This window comes from Emys orbicularis, chromosome 7 (assembly GCF_028017835.1).
Source record: "Emys orbicularis isolate rEmyOrb1 chromosome 7, rEmyOrb1.hap1, whole genome shotgun sequence".
Lineage (NCBI taxonomy): Eukaryota > Metazoa > Chordata > Testudines > Emydidae > Emys > Emys orbicularis.
In genome coordinates, this window is record NC_088689.1 from 126,323,161 (window position 1) to 126,347,221 (window position 24,061).

A 24,061-nucleotide genomic window follows, 5' to 3' on the forward strand; every position below is an offset into this window, starting at 1 on the left:
GCGGCAACATTATATAATGCAGATCACCTCAAAGAAATGCGAATGAAACCATTATACCACAATATAATATATTCTGCATATTTCATACATGATGCAAAAAAACGGTTTTAGGAATGGTTAGAGAGCTTTAAATACGTTTAATAGGGCTATTTTTTGTATCATGCTCCCTGTAAATCCAGATATCTTATTTACCAGGTGTGATGGTTGTATAGCTGTTATATAATAATCAAAGAAGCTAAGAGGTAGTTACTGGATAACTATAGTGGGTTATTAGAATTTCCTGTATGAATGTATTGATCTAACTTATACTGGGGTAGTGGAATGTTTCTGAAACACCTATAATGATAGAATTCAAGGAGAACTGTCTCCAAGAGGAAGATAATGGCCCCAGATAAGGTCACCTCACCATACATGAAAGACAATGGGCAAAGTTTTGCAGAGCTTACATCCTCCTCACAAGCCTTGTTCTGCCAATGCTAGGAACGAACAGATCACAGGGCTATAAATGTTAAAATAGTGACTTGGTCTTGGGGAAAGGATGTGATCCAAAGGACGAGTAGGCAGCATTTAAATGACTCTCCCCCTGAAGGTGAGAGAAATGGTTTGTGAGTTAAGGAAATGGTCTAGGACAGCAGACCCCAGAGGTCTCTGGGGAGCTCCATATGAAAGATATCTGGTATCTAGACATGCATGTAGTCTGTTTAATTGATTTAAGACTTGTTGTCTCTGAAATGCTTTTGTTGTAAATATTTTGCTTTAAGGAGGCTGTTTGATTACTGGTTACCTCCATTGTTGCTCCCGGAAGGAACAGAACTGCAGGGTCTGAGCTTAAGTCAGGCCTGCTGAGGTAATCACAGTTGATCACAGGGGACTGCAGCCCAGACTTGGTTGGAGAGTAGGACAATTAGGTGATTCCACCCCAAGATAGGGGTGACACAAATCTAAAATTTGAGAGGGGGTGCACTCAAAGAGACTGGTGGGGGGGATGATAGGAGGTGCAGTTAGCCTGGGAACTGAGACACATGAAACCAACTATACAGGGATCAAAAAGACCCATAAAAAAAACCACTGTACCTTATATCAGATTTTAAAGTCTGATATCTCTTTTTCCAGAGCTAGAAGTGGGTGCTCCATGTTCTCCTGTGAACTCTCTCAGCCCAATAGCATAAACTTCTGTTTCTAGTCCCTGCAGGGACATCAAACAATTGACTTTGGAAGTCATGACATTTTTGTGTCTAGAAAAACTGCCACTGACCCAGGATTCAGTATTTCCTCTCCTGGGCCTCATACAATTGTTTGTGTTTGCTTTTGTTTGTTTGTTTTTGTTGAGTTTTTTGGGGTAGGTGGGTGGGGGGGGTGTTGAGGAGAGTGGGAGAAAAGGAGGAAACGTCTCTGGCAAGTTGATTTAAAAAAAAAATAGCAGCTGCTGGATGCTGCTCCGTGTTTGGAAAATTAGTGTAAATCCTGGAAAGATGAATTGGGGGCAGAGAGGTGGTGCGTGATAAAGTCACTGGTGTACGATCAAGTTATACTGTTCTGCAGTCTGTCACATGGCTATCAACTCCGCATATGCAGGTACATTTATACAAAAATCATATATTACTAAACACACACATCATACACACACTAACGCTTATACATTGTCCTATAGATTTTTTTTGTTTTTTTTTTTACTATTTTCAAGGATTACAAATTTTACGGAAATAGATTTCTAGTAAATCTTTTCAATCTCAGCTATTGCTGAACATTGCTACTAGGACAATCGGGGCTGGGCTGCAGAAGTAGGAAGAAGCTCAGTGCCTTCCCAGTGCTTCTAGCACATTCTAAATAGCCAAAAAGCCTCTTGCTTCCCTGTATACAAACTGGTGGCTCTGCAGAGAGAGAGTGATTGCTACCAAAGATCAGTAACTGGCCCCACTGCACTATCACTATGCATCTGGGCATTATGGGAAGCATGCTGCCTAGAAAAACACTCCCTCCTCAGCAGCAGTCAGAGTCCATACTACACAAAATTTAGTGAGCAACAGTTGCTGTAATATTCACTCTGTGACTAATGTGATGCGGACACCGAGGCTTACAGTATTATGGACACACACAAGTTATACCAACTCCCTGAGCAACAGAGAAGTGAGGAATATTTTTAGAAGTTGATAAGAAGATAGACGGCTTTGTGGCCCAGATGCTGGGTTGTGGTCAAGGAAGTGACAGTGCAACTACTCTATGGGGAAAGGTTTGCACAAAGGTGGCTAAGAACCACTCTCCTGATCCTGGGCCATTTGTGGGTCAATATACACCTCTACCCTGATATAACACTGTCCTCAGGAGCCAAAAAATCTTACCGCGTCATAGGTAAAACCACGTTATATCGAACTTGCTTTGATCCACCAGAGCGCGCAGCCCCGCCCCCCCGGAGCGCTGCTTTACCGTGTTGTATCGGAATTTGTGTTATATCGGGTCGTGTTATATTAGGGTAGAGGTGCTGCCAGGGACCATCATGGCCAGCGGGGTTTACAATAGGCTGGCAATGGAGGGCAAAGGCGAGTTGGCCAACTCTATGCCACCTATAGGTACACCACCTACTTCCCAGAAGTGTGGTGAAGCTGAATTAATGTTTCTGAAGCACTCAATGCTCTGCAGTTGAAAGGCACAGAAGAAATGAAAAGTATTACTTTAATAACTTCCTCCTCACCAATGCAGCTAACATTAAGTATGTGTGACACATGTGGCAGTTTCCTGCAATATCTGTGGGAGACCTTACTGAATTAATTTAAGTGTCTTTGGGGACAACTGTATGAAATGAATGGTTTATGTATTATTGTGGGCTGGGATTATATGTAACCTCTTGAAGGGGGAGATGTGACAGATGTGAGACCTGGGGGGTCATAGGACTATATTGAACAAGACAAGAATGGACACTTGGAACAAAAAGTGCTAAGTGGTTTTTCTTGGGAATATCTAGGGGGAGGTGAATGTAAATTCCCCACCTCTGGTTATGCAAAAACCCAGCCTGCCTTTTGAAGCTATGCTCTGAGGAGGGGCCATTGTCTGATGATCCCCAGTTACACGAGACCAAGATCTAAGTATCACACTGTATAAAGGAAAGACTGAACTATTCATGGTTGTTTACTGGTTCTAAATCTGAGGCAGTTATAAACTTTTAACTACGGGGGAAACCCAGTTGTGGGTTTTGAAGGACTGACACCTACAGAGCCTAAAGTTGGGGTTGTGGTGACCTCTGGTAAGCTGTTTAGCATGCGTATAGGTTCTTTTATTGTTTTTACTGTGTTTTCTCTGTAATGCTTTTACCTTAAAAATAAATGTGCTTGCTTATAAAGAGTTGTGCAGTATCTTGTAACTGCAGACAGTATGCTACTCATAGCCACTGGAGAGAAAGCAAAGCAGACACTGGCCTGTTTAGACAGTCTGGCTTCCTGGGTATATCACAGTGTAGATAGGGAACAGTGCAGCCTGAAAAACCCTCGCTCAGGAGGGAAAGAGATGCAGGTCTCCACCCAAGAGAGGTGACCGCTAAGGAGTCAGGAGCCTTTGCTGAAGGGAGGTACATCTCCTACCCCACCCACTGAAATAGCTGCATAACGGTGATTACAGACTAAGGCCTCATCTGACTGACAGACAAGGTTCCTGGGAATTACTGGAGCCCCCTTAGCATTCATGGTCACATGAATTCCTATCTCCTAAGATCAGGAGAATGTTCTTTTCTGGTAGAGGCACATGAAGTATATCTAGCTGAAAGAGAAGTCTCCCATTTTAAGGCCACCCTGTATATTTCAGAGATGTGAGCCAAATATTTCCTGACAGCACTTGCCTGTAGTGAGTGGAAGCTCAATTACATGGGAACTGCACTGCCTCTGCAGAAGCCTTGCCCAATGCCAATTCCCAGTAATCAGGGAGTGGAATGAGAGTCTCCCACCACCGCAGGAACAAAAGGATTTATTTTATTAACAACTGGGGAAAAAAATTCTCAAAGCCAGTCCTTATTTCACCCCAACCCGTGCCAAAGAAATGAGTTATTAAGGCACTGGAGTAACTCTTGTAGGTTGCATGACACCACTGGGGGTGGGCGTAGGGGTGGAGGGGGAAGGCAATAGAAAGACAGAACCGAGTTCAGGGAATAACAGCAGGCAGGAAATTTAGATGAGCTCTTTACCTTTGAGCAGCCTCACAATACTAGGTACACAACATTTTTTCCCCCTCCAAACTTCTTTTGGCATTGTGCAATGGATCGACCTGTATTCTCAATGTCAATCTGCTGCACAGCCTCCATATGAACTTTTGGGACCAAAACGTTGCATAAATTTTAGGGTGGGAAAAAACCTAAAACTACTATTTTGTCAAACTATGTATAACCTGCATCCTCCAGGTGGGAACAATATATCCTTCCAGTTCGATCGAAAGGAACTAATGTAATATTTTGGGTATCATTATTACTATCCCAACTACTCAATGGTATTTCACATATTCAGCTAGGATGGCATCTTAGGCTTGTGTGGATACGTGTAATATTACATTTATCTATTTTAACTTTCTGCCTTCTAAATTTTCTAAACCTTGAGAGGATTTATAGTTTTTGGGGAGTTTCACAGTGCAGAACCCACATTATTTTCCAAAGGAAATCATATAAAACATTAATGTGTTTTATTAAGTGACATGTTCAGTACACACCTAGCTGTTATAGAGAAGAACACATAAGGAAAACCAAAATTAGATAATGAGTAGAACATTACTTGTTAAAATGATTAAATATTACAATATTAATTACAACTAGACATACTGTGCAAAGTTCAGAACTCTAGAAAGACTTTAGCCTCCATTGTTGTTGTTGTGACACTTTTTATAGTACTACAGAAAAAGCAATAGTAGAAATTCAGAAGCCAAGCTGACAAATTTTCTTGCAATTATCTAAACAATTTGACTAAAACAGACTTGGGGCCATTCCTGTAAGTAGAGCCAATTGGACATTCTCCGATGAAACCAAGTTTCATCAGAAAATGCCAATTAGTTAAACCCAAAGTGTTTCGTGAAAGCGAGCTAGAAACTGCCTAGTTCTCAGCCAGCTGCCTAGTGGGCTGTGGAGAGGCCTGGAATTCCAGGCTGCCCCGGGATGGAGAGCCGAGGTTTCCAGAGTTTGCTGCTCCAGGGCAGCCTCATCATGCCAGGGCTTGTAGGCTCCCTGCCATGGAGCTGACAGACTGGAAGTCCTTGGAGCTGCAACTCTAACTGCAGCTCAGCTGCTCACTCCACAGTAGGTAGCCTAGAAGGCCCAGCTCACCCAGAGACTCTCACGACTCCCAGGTTCCCTGCTGCAGAACTGGGAATCTAGAGATCCTGGTAAGGGCTTTCAGGGTCTGTGGCTCCCACTCCAGGGGAACCAGTTGGTCCTGGAGTCTGGAAGCCCTGGCGTCTTCAGGCAGTATGCATGGTGGAGCAGTCCCAAAGCCCCAGACTCCAGGAGCCCAAACACTGACAATGTCAATTTCACTTGGCAGCGGCTGTCCTAGGGAGAAAATTTCACTTCTAAATTTTTTTCCCCAGGATTTCCAGTTCACAAGAAGTTTCTAAAACATTTGGTTACAATCCAATATGGAACAAAACTGAATTTTAGAAAAATCAAAATTTCTCCCAAAACAGATATCCTGAGTTACGGCCAGGTCTACCTGTAAACAAGTAATCTGCAAACAGTTTTGATGTATTTGTGGTTCTAGTCCTCCTTCTTCCAACCTGCATTAACAGAGTAAATACTTTCCTAATATTTTCCATGTACGCAATTGCCACAAGGCTATTGTAAGATTGCATATGACAGAAATGATGGTGTGTGCAATTGTGGCAGGGAGGTGACGATCTCAGTATTAAGTTGTGATCTACACTATGAAAAGTGATAGAAACTGTGCTGTAAACCCTGAAATGTGAATATTCCCGAGTTGCACGAGCAATCCTATTGGCTTCAATAGGACTACTCACATAAGGGTTTGCAAGATCGGTTTTAAATTACCCAATTTATTCACATAATCTATAGCAACAAGTGTCTTTAATTTTGGTTCACTGGTCATTACAATTCGATATTTAGGACTTTGTCGGTATTTCCAAAGAGGTTAATTTTTACCATTTTTAGAAAATTATCCTACAGAGTAAATGCTGTTCCACTTAATCATGCAAAAAGTCACACTGAGTTAATGGTACAGCTAGTTTTGGCATTAATTCTGTTTTCTTAATACTGTGAGTTTAAATCAGCAATAAAGGTTTACTTATTTTTTTTAAGTTATATATATAAATCATGTATTTATTGATTAGACATTTGACAATATGTTGGCAGATGATATTACATAGGAAATGTTATATACTCCCTCTTCTGGTCATACTTAAAAAAACACAGTTTGTAGGCTTTAAATATATGAGATGTGTATTGGATGTCAGTTTCTTTGCTTTGTTTTTGTAAGTCTCTGACACTTTTCCAGGAATTAATAATATTGTCACTATCAGGAAGTTACTGAAAGGTCAAAGAAAACTGGTAAACAATAAATGTGTAAATAAATACTCAGTAATTTAAAAAGTCTATGTAATGCCTAATTAGAAGGTTGAAAATAAATTATTATTTTTTCTATTTGGTACACATTAGCTTTCTCTTGAGTTTCTACAAGAGCATAACATTAATGCAGCTTTTTGGTTTGCTACGATTGTGTAAAGATGAGAACACAGCTTCGGGAATGCTGTTTGCTTGCTGCATGGCCAGCAGAAGGAGCAAGTACGCACAAAGCATTGCTTTTTGTGTAGGCCTGGCATGAACAATTTTCTTCCCTCTAGTAACGATCCTGGACATATATATTCGGAAGTCGGAGGGCATTCCTCTCCATGCTGTTATAAAAGCAGTGATACATCCTACTGATCAGAGCAGAAGCCACACCCATATATTAAGTGCCCCTTATTTTCTAAGAAGTGTTACTTAATTTTATTTCTATGTTTCTTACATAAGCAACAAGAGAAAATGCACTGAAGAGAGGCACAAACAAAACTGCATACTGAAGCATTCTAGTAATATTGTGTGTGCACGTACGCAGATATATGCGCCCATCAACATCACAGGCAATGTGTGATGAAGTGGGAGACACATCCAAAATGGGCCCAGTGCATATAGAATTATGTAAAGTGCTGCATTCACAAATTATATTAATGTGATCGCTTTTGCTGAAATAATTTTAAAAGGAAGAAGCCGTGATAGTTTCTTTATTGTAATCCTCTTTCCCCTCCTTTCTTCAATATTTTTCTAAAGAAAAAATTTGCGAGTTTGTATAATTCCATCTGTTTTTTATGATTTATTTTTCTCCTTTGAGCCTATTTCCCCTTCGTTTGCTTATCTTCCTCCTCACTGTATTTTCCTTTCACTAAGTTTATTTCAGTTCTGCATTTGATTCTCTGCTTTTTTTTAGCTATTCCCCTTCATTTTCATGTTTCTTCCCATCCATTTACCCTCACACTATCTCACCTCCTCTCAAGTTTATCCACACCTATGGGATTTTTTTGCACTTTTCTCCTCCTCCCTGGACATGTCCACCCAGATTACAACTACTGAACTCTAGCCTTGCAAGGCTCTCCTGATAAAGACTTATTTTTGCTGCTAGTGTCACCATCAGTCCTGTACCTCTTGCTCCCCTCTCTCTAGGCAGATACTGCACCGTGCTCCTACTTTCCCTCAGCATAGTAACTGTGCTGCAGGCCTGGAGAAGTGTTGTGTGGTTTGTGCACTGCTCAGACACCACCACAAGAGAATATGTGAATGGCCCCTCTCTGGTGAGAAAAGGGAGATGATTGTGAGGAGAGGGTTGGAAGTGAATGGGAGGAGGACAGAATCTGTGCAACATGAAACTATATGTATGCATGAAAGTAACTTTTTTTTGACAGTTGGGGGGGGAAAAAGAAGTCTCTCTTTATCTTTGTAGTTCAATACTTAACAGTGTTTAAAGAGGTTCCCAGAATGCACCTTTCTGGGATTGTAAGGGTTGTGGTGTTCATCTGAGGTTTGCATTTCTTGGAATAGTTTAGTCATGAGAACACATACTTCCCAAAAGAAACAAGCCAGGAAGGCCTTATAAACATAACTATTTTATAGTTGGTCACATTTCAGGATTAAACCTTTTGACAGCGTCCTTTTAATAGTGAGTCCTTGTCTTAGAGGTTTTAAACTATGGGCTACCATCCCCTCTCTCCTCTCCACGCCAGTAGGAACCCGGTTTCTTTTTCTTCTCTGGAATAAGGCTCCTCCCACCTTCCTGGCATTCCTCCCCCAAACAGGTTGCAGCTTCAAACTTCTGTGTACAGTGCTGCTCTGGGCTCCATGCCAATTCCTCCACGCCTCTGGCCTACCCTCTCGATGCATGCTACCTCCTCTGGCTGGGACCCAGACTGAAGGAGCGGTTAGGAACTAGAAAGAGCCCTTACAGTGGTGAAGAAATCCTTCTAAACATACACAGCATGTAAATCGATGCAGCATTGCTTTTCCTGAGTCTGCAGACAGTCTGAAACAATAACTCAAAGAGTGCTGTGATCTTAACCATGTATCTTAATGAGATCTAAATGATGAAACTTAAGATGATTTAAAAGTCAATATTATTAACTATTTCAGTGCTGATCATTTTAGAACAAACTAATGGGCTTATCCCACAATCCCAAATTACTCCTTAAAACTTCCCAAGTGGGACTTTAGTTATGTGCACTTAATAGCCATGTTTCAGAGTAGCAGCCCTGTTAGTCTGTATCCGCAAAAAAACCAGGAGTACTTGTGGCACCTTAGAGACTAACAAATTTATTAGAGCATAAGCTTTCGTGGGCTACAGCCCACTTCTTCGGATGCATATAGAATGGAACATATATTGAGGAGATGTATATACACACATACAGAGAGCATGAACAGGTGGGAGTTGTCTTACCAACTCTGAGAGGCCAATTAAGTAAGAGAAAAAAAACTTTTGAAGTGATCAAGACAGGCCCAACAAAGAAAATAACAGAACACCACTAGCTGTCACCTTCAGCCCCCAACTAAAACCTCTCCAGCGCATCATCAAAGATCTACAACCTATCCTGAAAGATGATCCCTCACTCTCACAGATCTTGGGAGACAGACCTGTCCTCGCTTACAGACAACCCCCCCAACCTAAAGCAAATACTCACCAGCAACCACACATCACTGAACAAAAACACTGACCCAGGAACCTATCCTTGTAACAAAGCCCGATGCCAACTCTGTCCACATATCTATTCAAGTGACATCATCATAGGACCTAATCACATCAGCCATACCATCAGGGGCTCGTTCACCTGCACATCTACCAATGTGATATATGCCATCATGTGCCAGCAATGCCCCTCTGCCATGTACATTGGCCAAACCGGACAGTCTCTACGCAAAAGAATTAATGGACACAAAACTGACATCAGGAATCATAATACTCAAAAACCACTGGGAGAACACTTTAACCTGTCTGGTCATTCAATGACAGACCTGCGGGTGGCTATCTTACAACAGAAAAACTTCAAAAACAGACTCCAACGAGAGACTGCTGAGCTGGAATTGATATGCAAACTAGATACAAGCAATTTAGGATTGAATAAGGACTGGGAATGGCTGAGCCATTACAAACATTGACTCTATCTCCCCTTGTAAGTATTCTCACACCTCTTATCAAACTGTCTGTACTGGGCTATCTAGATTATCACTTCAAAAGTTTTTTTTCTCTTACTTAATTGGCCTCTCAGAGTTGGTAAGACAACTCCCACCTGTTCATGCTCTCTGTATGTGTGTATATACATCTCCTCAATATATGTTCCATTCTATATGCATCCGAAGAAGTGGGCTGTAGCCCACGAAAGCTTATGCTCTAATAAATTTGTTAGTCTCTAAGGTGCCACAAGTACTCCTGTTCTTTTTAATAGCCATGGTTTAATTTATTAAAATTGCTAACCTTTTTGTTCCAGATACTCTCTCAGTTCTGTTTAGCAATATGCTGCATTTAGTTAAATTATTCCTCCCTCATGCCTAAGATTTGCTTCTCCATAGGAAGATGAAGATGATTCTTGCTTCTTCCCCACCAATACTAACTGTTGCTTCTTCCTCCCTCCTTTCCTCTTTTAGACATCAACCCTGAAAAGAGACCCATCCACATGTAGTCCCAAACCGTGGGATTTAAGCAGAAGGCTCACTGTGCAGGATTGGGATTTTCACTGGAAGACTTTATATCTTTACACAGTTCCTTCATTTGAAAATATTTCTCCTTCAAGTTCTCTCAAATAGAAGAGAAGATATTCTCTCTCCATTGTGTTTCAATCATTAGGTGCTTTCTGCATTGCGTGCTATCTGTTCTGGCAGAGTAGCATGAAATTCAATTTGTACTAACCAATCTGAGGCAAAGAGAGAAGAAAGCATACCATGGTAATTTTACATTTTAAGTATTTTAGCACATATAGTAATATGAATTACAGATTAAGCAGTAAACTGTACAATGACTTTTCCTTGGTTTTTAAGTCTGAAATTCAACACCACTGTATTTCATCAGATACTGCTACCAATGATTGCTTTATACCTACATTCAGGGCTTGAAAAAGCCATGTGCCCACAACAGGGAAGCAGTTTTACCAGGAAACTTCCATCAACTTCTTCAAAAACTAAGCTTTCATTTAACAAAGTTTATAGCTCTTACATGTGTAAAGAAACACTTCTAAATATGAACTGATTGTGACATTACAAATAAACACAGTACACAACTACTTTATTCTGTAAAACTGCAGGGGATGTGGACCTTTGTTATTTTTCATCCTGGCTAGGAGGCATAGTACTTGCTAATAGGTTATGGGTATACATTTCAAGTCCTGTCTATAACTCTGGTTTATTTCCAGTGAGTTTCTTTCCAGGTGGTAGTACTTTTTTATTTAATGATGTTCTATTTAAAAATAACTAAATAATCACTTGAAAGATTTCTCTGAAATAAATCCCATACTAAACTTTGAGCCTTTCTGGGAATATGCCAAAATGATTCTTGCAAAAGGTATAGAATTTCACATAGCTCAGCCAAGAAGAAATTAAACTAGTTGTTACTGGACCTAGAAACTAAAATCCAGGTGCTGGAAACTACTGTATGAGAACTGCCTGCATGTCTAAATGGAACCTGCTAAAGTTGCCAATGATAATTTGCTAAATCACAGAGATTAACTTGGACTGAGTATATGTCTAATACCACCTGTGCCTATTTGACAGTATGCTTGGCAGATTGCTAGCCCATGTGTAAAAAACTAGAGGGTCTAGAAAGTTTTATTTTGACTATTAAACCATTACAGGAGGAGGGGTTTAGGAAGACTGATAGTTGAAATTCCTACTATTTGTATAAAGTATTTTTACATTAGTTAAGAGAGTCCTAGATGAACAGCAGGCACTTCATTACTGAGAAAAATTAGTCAACTGCCCAATAGATTGCTAAATATAATGAAGACCCATCCGTCCAAAAGACGTAAGAGCTCATGCAACCTTCTACAAAAAAGCCCAGGTGCAATGGTTTGGGAGCCAGGTTCAAAACATTCCTTTCCCATCTGCATTAAACATTGACTTGTAAACACACTCCATCTTTGACTTTGTGTATTTTTTAAACACTCTATCTTTCTCCCTAAAAAAAAAAAAGCCTAGAAGTTAACAAAATATATATATATGACTTAAATATTGATGTCAAATTTTCAGTTTGGTCAGCTGTCAGTTCTAGTTTATAGTAACCAATAAGGCTTAGATTTATGTTCAGGCTATAATGTGGGAAAAGCAACAAATGCATATGTTATGCTGAAGGTTCTGAGATACTAAGTTACGTGTGATATCAGAACACGTCAACTTTCTACAACGTATTCCAAGGGTCAAGTATAGCAACACTGATTACAATTATCTCTGTCAAATCCAAGAAAAGTTAATGGGGTCATTTATCTTGATTAAAATCGGGTTGGGTATAGCATTTCTAACCCAGTTAAAAAAAAAAAAAAAAAACAAGTTTAAAAATTTACCAGACCCCTACTAGGCAGAAGACAGAGGACTAAAACCTGCTAGTCGCAGACAGATACAACACCCGAATAAATGTGTGAGTGGAGGAGGGGGAGGTAAGCTAAAGAGCCTGTGTAGTGAGACAATCAGGTGACGGCAACTCCTGATGAGAAGCCCAATCTATAGCTTTCAGCTGCTGGGAAGAGCGTTGGTGCTGTTCTCGGACTCTATCTTTCATATCAGCCTCTAGCTAACAGGTATCTAACAACATGAAGCTCCCCTTCTCTCTGCAGACTGAAAGGAGCAGGTATTTTCTGTCTCTTCTCTTCCTCCTGGCTGTGGCAAGGTTGGGTGTGTTCTTTGCTATTCTACCTCCAACCCTAGAGCTGCAAAGAGAGGATAAAGTGGTCTTTACTAGTTTATCCCTTCCACATTCTCTTTTTTTTAGGTCCTCCTTGCTGCAGGTCCTCCCTACAGAGTTTTCCAAAAGAGTAGCAAGGTGAAACTGACATTCTGAACAGTGTTACTGTTGCCCACAGAACAGCAGAAGTGAAGCTGAACAGAGTCATTAATCTCATTTGTCACTACATGCCAGAGCCATGAGAATGAGTAGAGGCACCAGACATGCCAGTCTAAAGACTCAGGAACAGTATACGGTATCATTTTCTCTTTCCAATATTTAACCCTTTTATAGCTTTTTACAACCATTCAATAATTAAACAGACAACGCCATTACAGGTCTCATTCATAGCTCTTATGATACTTTATAAGGTAGCAGGTTTCAGAGGGGTAGCCGTGTTGGTCTGTATCAGCAAAAACAACAAGGAGTCCTTGTGGCATCTTAGAGACTAACAAATTTATTTGGGCATAAGCTTTCGTGGGCTAGAACCCACTTCATCAGATGCATGCAGTGAAAAATATTTATACCTGCTCTTGTATTTTTCACTTCATGCATCCGATGAAGTGGGTTCTAGCCCACGAAAGCTTATGCCCAAATAAATTTGTTAGTCTCTAAGATGCCACAAGGACTCCTCGTTGTTTTTATAAGGTAGGTAACCATTATTATCCTCCATTATAGGTATAGAAACTGAGGCTCAGAGAAGTTAAGTGACTTGGCCAAAAGCACAAAGGTAGTCACTAGCAAAGATTAGAATGCAGGAAGCCTTTGCTTTGCAAACCCATGTTTAAATCCACAAGAACATGCTGCTTCTCACACCACTGAGCTGCCTCCCTTCCATGGGACCAGAAGCCAGACTAGCTACTTAGCAGGGACGTGGCTCATTGCAGACACCTGGCTGGCAACCAGTCCGGGATGGGAAAAGCTGGTGAAAGCTCTTGAACCACCACCAACAGCCTACGTGTCCCCCCCACAACCATGCACTGCTCTGGGATCTCCACTAAAAACTAAAGGAACCATGGCAATGGGTTTTACATACCCACAAAGACCAGCCATGTGCTGAAGTATGTGGAACCGTGAACTTTAAATTTTTCAGGGCGAAAAAAAAAACAAAGAAAAAAAATGCATCCACTGGAACAGACTTTCAATCCTAGTCATCAGTTTCCATCAGTTTAGAGTTGTCATCTGAAACCATGAGAGCTTATAAAAAGATCTGCTAGGGATGGACCGTGAGGAAAGAAAAGGAAGGAACCCAAGACAAAGCCCAGGATGCCATCAGAGAGCCACAGAGAGGAGATGTTTATACACCACGTTAAATAGAGTAAGATTCTGCAATGACTGCTGTTGAAGGAAAAGTAAAGTCATGACTGTGTCAACGGAATTTATTCAAACACAAAGAATGAGGAATCCCAAATTCTCTTCTGAATGTAAAGCAATGTGCGTTTGAAATATGTTCACCACCATATATTGAAAGTGTAGAAGACGACACACAGTACAAGCAGTCTACCCAAGGATACATAAAGAAATTGTACAAAGTTTTCTGTGTGGCCAAAAGCATTTTTTCCCCACCCAGGACTTAAACTAATGATCACTGATAGAAACAAATGCATTACTTCACTCTATTAAAGCAACTTTTTTCTTTCTCCAACAACAACAACAACAACAACAAGGTATTATGCATGCCAAATATGAAATTGCATTTGCAATTCAATTTTAATGATTATATTTATTCTATAACAAATACCAGTCATCACTGACAAATTACAATTATTAAATATTTTATATATTAGCTTTATTGCCTCAAGAAAAGTAAAATTTAAATTTAGTATTATGATGAATATCCTTTCGCATAACAAAGAACAGCCGAAATTTTAAATAGATTTCTATTTTGCTCAAATATTCTATTCTATTTTGCTAAAATATTAAATGTGGTATATTTTGAGTAAAAATTGTATTTCAATTTATCTAATTGCATGTGGTCTAGAAAATTTTAACATATGAACTAAAAAACTCTTTCAGACTACCTTGTCTTGTAGTTTACCACAAACATGCTTTGGGAGGAAATTAGCTCATTAAGTTCTGTGAGTAGTTTGTTTACCCTTCCTCTGACAAAAGTGACATTTTGAAAGAGCATATTCTATTGTGGAAACTAAAAAGCCCACCAGGACAAGCTTCAAAGAACATCAAGTACAAGCAACACACAGCACCAAAAGCTATATAGTATTTTAAGAAACTCTCTCTCTAGTAATATTCCAAAACAACAACAAAAGCACTGGAAAATGTATAAAAAGCATTACTTCGCTACACTTGTGATTTTTCCCAAACCTGGTGAGACTCACCATTTTAAAAAAAATCCTGAAATAAAACCACAAATTACAGATTTCATTCAGTAGAAAATCTGATCGTGAAAAATCCAAAGAAAACTATTTTCTTCACTTTTAAACATGAGCTCAACTCCTCTATCTTGTTACTTAATATAATTTGACAATGTTTACATTTTACTTTATAAATTTTTTTGTTTCCATTATTTCTATCATTTCTTCACTTTAGGCATGTTGAGTCAGATAAGTACACTGCTGTTTGGTAATCATTAATCACCTGTCTTGTCATATTGATGAGCAGCTTTCACATTTATTATGGTTAAAACAAGAAACAACCTCCAAATAAACTGAAAACAGCTAAAAGATTAGCTAGCCAGTTTCATACAGAACCACCCCATCGTATGTCCTGCTCACCTTTCTGAAATTACTTAGCAAACCAAACTCTTTGAATAGTTTACATCTCCACCCAACCTCATTTTCCGCAATCACCAATGACTCCACCCATTTCCTTTCTAAATTTCTAGACAGTTGTATTAGAGAGACAAGGTGAAGTAGTATCTTTTATTGGACTAACTTCTGTTGTCTCTCTCACCAGAAATTGGTCCAATAAAAGATATTACCTTGCCCACCTTGTCTCTCTAATATCCTGGGAGGGACATGGCTACAACTACACCGCATAAGTAGATAATTTTATAACTTTCTTATTGTTCATAATAGTCCTGACAGACATTAACAATAACCTTGACGGCCTCATCAATGCCTTTTTAATTTATGTTAAAGTATCTAGTTCTAATTTACAGATTTAAAATTAGAGGCTAATATGTCTTGTATTTGAAATCTTTTTGATACATGTTATTATGCATACAGTATACATACACAAGCGACAATAAAAAAGATAAAACCAAAAAAAATTCACTCTTTTAAAATGGAAAAAAAACCCCAAATGTGTTTTTCACAATTCTACTTCACAGCAAACCCTTCTCTTTTAAAGTGAATGTAAAGCAAGATTCTGAATTAACACGCTTGGAAACAAATCAACTTTTTAGTCACAAAACAAGTTCTATGCTGCTAGTGGCAATGCAAGCTTCCACACATCACCCAACTAATATATTCACTCTTTAGGGGTGAGACAGCAATTCAGTTTCTAGGCCCACACAATTCTTGAACTGTGTGCTGAGCATGCCAACACAGTTGTCATGCTAACAACTATGACAATGGTTTCTATGAGGTAGAAACTTTTCTGTGAAGAACCGGACAGAGATCGCCAACAGCTTGTCTATATTATGGGGGCTACAGCAGCAAAGCTACAGCCCCACAGATATGCAGCTGTAACCACCACAGTGTAGGCACATACAAGTACAAGGACAAAGGCACATACAAGTACAAGGACAAATGCAAAGTACTCTACTTAGGAAGGAACCATCAGTTGTACACATACAAAATGGGAAATGACTGCCTAGGAAAGCGATCTGGGGTCATAGTGGATCACACGCTAAACAGTGTAACACTGTTGCAAAAAAAGAAAACATCCTTCTGGGATGTATTAGCAGGAGTGTTGTAAGCAAGACACAAGTAATAATTCTTCACTCTACTCCATGCTGATTAGGCCTCAACTGGAGTATTGTGTCCAGTTCTGGGCACCATATTTCAGGAAGGATGTGGACAAATTGGAGAAAGTCCAGAGAAGAGCAACAAAATGATTAAAGGTCTAGAAAACATGACCTATCAGGGAAGATTGAAAAAATTGCATTTGTTTAGTCTGAAGAAGAGAAGACTGAGGGGGGACATGATAATAGTTTTCAAGTACATAAAAGGTGTCACAAGGATGAGGGAGAAAAATTATTCTTAACCTCTCAGGATAGGACAAGCAGCAATGGGCTTAAATTGCAGCAAGGGCGGTTAGGTTGGACATTAGGAAAAACTTCCTGTCAGGGTGGGTAAGCACTGGAATAAATTGTCTAGGGAGGTTGTGAAATCCCTGACATTGGAGACTTTTAAGAGCAGGTTAGACAAACACTTGTCAAGGATGGTCTAGATAACACTTAGTCCTTCCTTGAGTCCAGGGGGCTGGACTAGAAGACCTATAAAGGTCCCTTCCAGTTCTATGATTCTATCCTTCAGCGCAGAAAGGGTTTTAGGGATGTTTGCGCATGGGCATGCATATTACTCCTGGGGGAATTCTGTGCAACTGCGGCGCAGCAGAAACCCCTGCCCTCCCGCAGATTCCCTTTACTTCCTTGCAGAAAATGGTTTCTGCGGGGAAGCAAAGAGAAGCTGCACCACTACCCACTCACCCCTTCCCTGCAGCTTAGAGGTGTCTGTTCGAGCAGCTGGGGGAGAGGTAAATCACTGGGGGAAGGGAGATGCCCTGGCCATCCAGGGACGTTAGTCCCAGCTGGAGCACGGAGCAGCCGGAGCTGGGTCAGATCAAGCCCCAGAAACTTCCCCTGGCTGCAGGAAACTGTGCCCCGGGGGTGGGAGTGGGGGCGGGGAAAGGCTTTCCAGGTCAAGATGCACGGAGTTTGGGTGGACAGGGGGAGCAGCTCCTTTGTACAGAGATTCCCCCTCCCCCATAGAGCCCCCTCTGCATCAGGGGCCCCCTGCACCCAGAACCCCCACACTGAGCTCCCAAACCCCCACCCTGCATCATGAGCCCTCCACCCCCGGACCCCTACCCTGTTGAGCCCCAACCAGCTGCACCCTGACCCTCCCCCGCCACTGAGCCCCACTCCCCCAGCCTCCTCCCCACTGAGCCCTAACCACCTTCACCTGGACTCCCCTGCAGAGTCCCATTCCCCCTGTACCCAGAACCCCACACCAAGCCATTGTGCATCCAGATTCCCCCCTGCACCCAGATTGTTGCCACACAGAACCCTGGAACTCAAGGGAATTTTTCACCAAAAAATTAAAAAAATATTAAATTCTGCAAAGTTCTGCATAATTTGTCAAAACAACACAGAAACACAACAACAATATAATCACTCCATTTTCAATTATTTTGGTAATTTATTTCAAAATACTTTTCAGCAAATAATTGAAATGGTGTGATTATACGGTGTTATTTTGACAAATAAAATATTCAGATTTTTGCAGATTTTTAAAACCTTGTTCGCAGAACATTAAATTTGTTGGTGTAGATTTCCCTCAAGAGTAGCATATGCGCACACACCTACACATCCTGTGTGTTTGGGAAGAAGGAAGTGGAGGTGAAGATATACTGGGGTTCTCACCATCTTTTGTATTAGCACGTTTAGAAAAAGTCTGCTAAATTTCTTTAGCCCTGCATATCCAAAAATGAATACCAAAGGGTCCCAATCAAAATCCTCCATCCCTTTAAAATTGTCTACCACTCTGGAGAGGGGCAGAGGAAAGGGTCTGAAAAACTATCCACCCTTCACCCATTGAATATTTTATATGAAGCTACTGAATACTTGAACTGTATAGAACTTTAGGTTTTCTTGGTGCTGTACAAATACTGTGTTGGTTGATGTTACCCACACACTTCTAGCATAGTTTATACACAAAAACTTCATCTGACCATTAAAACAAATAACAATTGATACTTTTTAAAATAAATAAGTTTACTACTTTCAAGTGCACCATGTTTGCTCTATAGCAAAATCTGCAATTTTAGTTTTCAGCTCAACTGCAATTGTATGACATTTAAAAACATTTAAAGTCTTCAGATATTAAGAAACATACATACACACACACACCATTTCAAAATGGGACAACGCTGATGTAGTACTTAAAGGGGGGAACATTCAAATACTTTACTAATCTCAACAAGGACCATCCTTTCGCATTCATGAACATTATTTTTTAAATAGTTAAAACATTTTGCAATGAACACAGGTTACCTTCTTATACTGTATTTACATTATAATACTGTGTGCACCATCAGCTTTAAAGATCACAAAGACGGATAATCAAAAATTGCCAGGCTTAATCCTGATTTAACCTCACCCTTAATTATTAAAAATGGTTAAGCACTTACCATAATGTGATTGAAATGCCTGTGGTTTTACGACCTGATTACAGTGGTTACACATCACCAAATAGAAATCATCATGAGCCGGGCAAAGACCAAATATTGGCATATCTAAAACAAAAAGACAAAGGGCATATCTCTCAGCTGCTTACAATTACTGAAAAACAACTGTGTTCGAGGACCATATGATGCTATCACTGAACTATCATTTATAGCTCATTTCAATACATTCGGAAAGTGAGAAAAAAGAACATACAGTACAATAGTTAGGTTAGTGTTGAAATATTACAAACACCACATATTTTTCTTCAAAGCTAAGTATAAAATCAAACTGACTGTTGCTTGTAGACCAGCAATCTGATGTAGGAGTGATTATTTCATGCCATCTTCAAAAGGACAACAGAAAATCATTATATTTTGATGACATAGTAAACGTAAGCTATTCAGAGAGTAGTTTAAGTTCTATCCCACTTTCTTTAAACAATCTCTAAAATGAAGGTTGTTTTCTACTTAAAAATTTGTAACCATTTTAAATGCACAGTCATTTACCAGGCAGTATAATGTGTCTAATGGTCTTATTTGTTTAACAGTGCATTATATTCCAGCCATCTGGTACCAGAGATCTGTGTAACAGGCATAAGAGGGAGAAAGAGATAAGAGTATGTCAGTGTGTATGTGTATTTCAATGATAAACACACATACTTTCAGTCTTTTCAAGTAAAATTAGTTTCTGCAATGTTTATGAAAACCAGTTCCTTAAGAGTATTGCTTAATGTTTAAACACTTACCAGTAATTTCTGAATGCAGTGAATACAAACTCTACTTACCACAAATCTAAAAGAGTATTACATTTAAAAATGAAACCTGTCAAGTATTACCCAATTATTCAGTTGTTCAAAAAACCAAACATATAACTAAGTAGATAAATGCAGTCTCCTAACAGTATGTGGCATAAAGCAATCAGTAACATTTTCAAAAAAAGATTATACATCATTTAAATGGTTAAATGTTGTTTTCTTACCTTAAAGAACACTAAAATAAATGTGTACATTTATATGCAAATATTAAAATATAAGTAAATGCAACATAATTATTAATTTGACATTGACAATAGTGTTACATATTTTAAACATTAACATGTGTCATGGATATTCACATATTTCATATATTTTACAGGACTAATACATTCTGGTCATTCAAGAAATCTGAATTATGCAAGAATTTAAAACTGATTTTATACCATGTAACCCTTTTCTGTGGGAATGAATAGGGCCATGATCCTGCAAGATGATCTACATGGGCAGATCCCTGCACTCTTTCAGAAACTTAAACTCAATAGGGCTCTACACAGATCAGCTGCCAGAATTAGGGCCTACATTTGTAATAAGATACGATACTTTTAAATGCAGGCATATTTTCTTTAAAAAAAAAAAAAATGTTGAACTTTTTAAAACATGTATCTGAATTTTAGATTAAAATGATATAAAACAAACTCCCCATGCAATGGCTGCTACTGAAATCCCTTGTATACACAGATGTGGATAAATCAAATATGGATTGAGTATGACTGCGATACATCACATCTAGATTCATCTGTTTTATTTAATTTTCTCTCATATGTTTATATTTTAAGTGCCTATCTAAACCATAGGTGCTTATACAGAAATGGAAATTTCAGTAAAAGATATGTACTATTAATAATACACTTGTAATTTGATACATGATCAGGGTCAAGCATTTTATAATTTGTGCAAATACCAAGTCTAGCTTTTACATAAACAATTTAAGAGATGTCATTAGAGAAATATTTGGTAAAACATCAGATGATGACATTTTAAATTAATGCAAACTGGGCAAAGCACAAGCAAATATACCGCACATAATAAACCAGGGGATAGACTAGATTAATAAACAGCTATTTTCCAATACCTGCCTTCCCTGATAAATATTACATTTCTTCATGAAAATAACTGTACAAACTGAAAAAAGCCATACGGTGAGATTCTGTGACGCGCCTCAGAGAGACAGCACTGAGCTCTCAGCCCAGGTGGAAGGGATTGGGGATAACATGGTTTTAAGCCACCTTTGTGCCCTCCTGCTTCTGGGCTTCTCTTGGAGCTAAGTTCCAGAATGGTAGCCGTGTTAGTCTGTCTCAGCAAAAACAAAGAGGAGTCCTTGTGGCACTTTAGAGACTAACGAATTTATTTGGGCATAAGCTTTCGCGGGCTAAAGCCCACTTCATCAGATGCATGGAGTGAAAAATACAGTAAGCAGTGTATATATACACAGCATATGAAAGATGGGAGTTGCCTTACCAAGTGGGGGGTCAGTGCTAACAAGGCCAATTCAATTAAGGTGGAAGTGGCCCATTCCCAACAGTTGACAGGAAGGGGTTAACACTATTAGCACTGACCCCCACACTTGGTAAGGCAACTCCCATCTTTCATGTATATATATATATATATATATACACACACACACTGCTTACTGTATTTTTCACTCCATGCATTTGATGAAGTGGGCTGTAGCCCACGAAAGCTTATGCCCAAATAAATTTGTTAGTCTCTAAGGTGCCACAAGGACTCCTCGTTGTTCTTGGAGATAAAGAGATTCCTGGTGTAAGATGGGCAGCTCACAGTAATGTCAGCCTCCTGGGACTGCCCTGTGGGTCGCAGTGATGTGTAATATGGCTTCCACCCCACATTTCTTCCTACCCCCCAGCATGCCCCACGTCAGGGCTTGTGATGGGGTCCTTGGAAAGCAGACTTACAGCTGTGCTCCACAGTGCCTAAGTAACATATGGGAGGGAACAAAGTGAGGTTTGATTACAATGTAGGCTTTACATCATTTAACAGAGAACGCTAAAAAATTGTTGGCAATATGGGGGAAATATTGTCTATTGCTACTTATCTGGCAACATAGGAAGGACCTCTTGGCATTATTTTGAGACACCCATCATTATATTTAAAGTACCCTTTTACAAATATGTAGGAAATATCGAGGTGTACTTTGATACTACAGGTGAATTATTATCTGAATGTCTCAAGGTTCATCAGAAATTTTCACATAGACAAAAATGTATTCCTGTAGAAGTTTCAAATTACACGGCAATTTTTGCATAACATGGGCATACCTTTTTCAGATTATTCCCGTGCAGAACATACGGAAGGAATATATACATAGAAGTAACATTTGGAATTAATTAGTTTTATAAACAGGAGAACACAAAATCACAGGACAGATTTTCCGAAGTGCGCACATTAGACTCCTGGTCTACTACACAATCATCTATCTTAGGGTTTTATACTGCTGCCCATCACCATAATACCACAGTGCCTTCCAACAGCAAGGTCCCTAGTGAACTTCATGGAATCTCTGGCTCTTCTCTGTTTTGGGGGCAAAACTGTTCTAAGAGTATGTTTGTTTATTTTTTTGATGCTTGTTTTTTTTGAAAGCTCTTTTGTGGGGTGGGGCGGGTGGAGGATGGTATCTGGGTAGACCAGTATTGTGAATGTTATTTTTGCTATGGCATCAAGACTTTTTTGAAGAAGGTTCTGCAGCATTTCCTAAAGACAGACTCTGGATTCACTTAATCAACTCTGGAAGTTTCTTCCATAGCTGGATCCCCTAAGCCAAAAATGCTTTGTCCCCAGCTCTCCTGAGCTTTCGCCTGATATTTGTGACAACACTGTCCCAGAAGAGCACAACTGTCTCAGTGGATCATCAACTGATTTTCAGTCTTTAATGTAGCTGGGGCCACTGATCCATTAACTGCTTTGAAGATTAGGACCAAGGCCTTAAACTGGCATCTATGGGACTTCAGCACAGGCCTAATGTGCTCACTGTGTATTAACACTAATAGAGACCCAATATTCAGTCTGAGTAACATTTATAGACTCATAGAAATGTAGTACTGGAAGGGGGTCTCAAAAAGTCATCAAGTCCAGCCCCCTGCACTGAGACAGGACCAAATAAACCTAGACCATCCCTGACAGGTTCTTAAAAATAACCTATTCTTAAAAATCTCCAATAATGGGGATTCCATAACCTTCCTTGGAAGCCTATTTCAGAACTTAACTACCTTTACAGTTAGAGAGAGCTCTTCCTAATATCTATGCTAAATCTCCCTTGCTGCAGATCAAGCATGTTACTTCTTGTCCTACCTTCAGTGGACATGGAGAAAAATCAACACCCATCCTCTTTATAACAACCCATAACATATGTGCAGACTGTTATCAAGTCCCCCGTCAGTCTTCTTTTCTCAAGACTAAACATGCCCACTTGTTTTAATCTTTCCTCATAGGTCAGGTTTTCTAAACCTTTTATCATTTTTGTTGCTCTTCTCTGGACTCTCTCCAATTTGTCCACGTTTCCTAAAGCGTGGCGCCCAGAACTAGATGCAGCACTCCAGCTGAGGCCTCACCAGTGCAGAGCAGAGCGGGACAATCGCCTCCTGTGTCTTACAACACAGCCCAGAATGATATCAGCCTTTTTTGCAACTGCATCACATTGTTGACTCATATTCAATTTGTGATCCACTACAACCCCCAGATCCTTTTTCAGCAGCTGCTGTAGTCTGCAAATTTTAAGAGCATGTTCTTTACTCCATTATCCAAGTTACTCATGATAACCAATCCCAGGACTGGCCCCTGTGGGGCTCCACTAGATATAAATGGTGCGCTGTGAAACTGGGAGAGTATAACGGCTCTTTGAGTACTGTCTTTCAACCAGTTGTGCATCCACTTTACAATAATTTCATCTAGATTGCATTTCCCTAGTTTGCTTATGTGAATATAATGGGAGATTGTGTCAAAAGCCTTATTAAAATCAAGATATGTCACATCTACTGCTTCCTCCCATCCGCTAGACCAGTCAAAGAAGAAAAATATGCTGTATTTCAATTGTCCTTCATATTCTTAACATATTAGCTTCCCCAATATAGGATACTATTGACAGAATGCTCACTTCTCTGCAAGGTGACCAGATAACAACAAACATGGTGTTTGTACTTACTTTTGATCTCACACAAACACACACATGCTTGCTGCACCTTCCTTCTGCTCCATCTGTTCACTCTTTTGGAGGGGGAAAAAAAAGGGTACTGAAATATACCCACTCAGAGCAGAATTTCTAGCACTCAAAGAGCAGCATTTGAGTGCATTTCAATGCTCTCATTGCTCACAAGAGCAGAGCAGGGATGTAGAGCAGAAGTACTGTGCTTCATGAAATTAATACATCTGGTGCTCTGAGAATTAGGCCCTGGCAGATTCTCTTTTACCACAGCATGCTAAACACAAAATTATTCATTAAAAACTATACAACAATCTATA

The 24,061-nt window shown here is 39.7% G+C and overlaps 1 protein-coding gene across 1 annotated transcript in view; it reads right to left on the reverse strand.

Annotated features, from left to right (window-relative positions):
- ATXN7 (ataxin 7) overlaps positions 1–24,061 on the reverse strand; it is a 130,390-nt gene that overhangs the window by 34,030 nt on the left and 72,299 nt on the right. Inside the window, exon 5 of the mRNA XM_065407691.1 lies at positions 18,738–18,842. Coding sequence (XP_065263763.1) covers positions 18,738–18,842 — 105 coding nt within the window. The remainder of the gene's footprint in view (positions 1–18,737; positions 18,843–24,061) is intronic.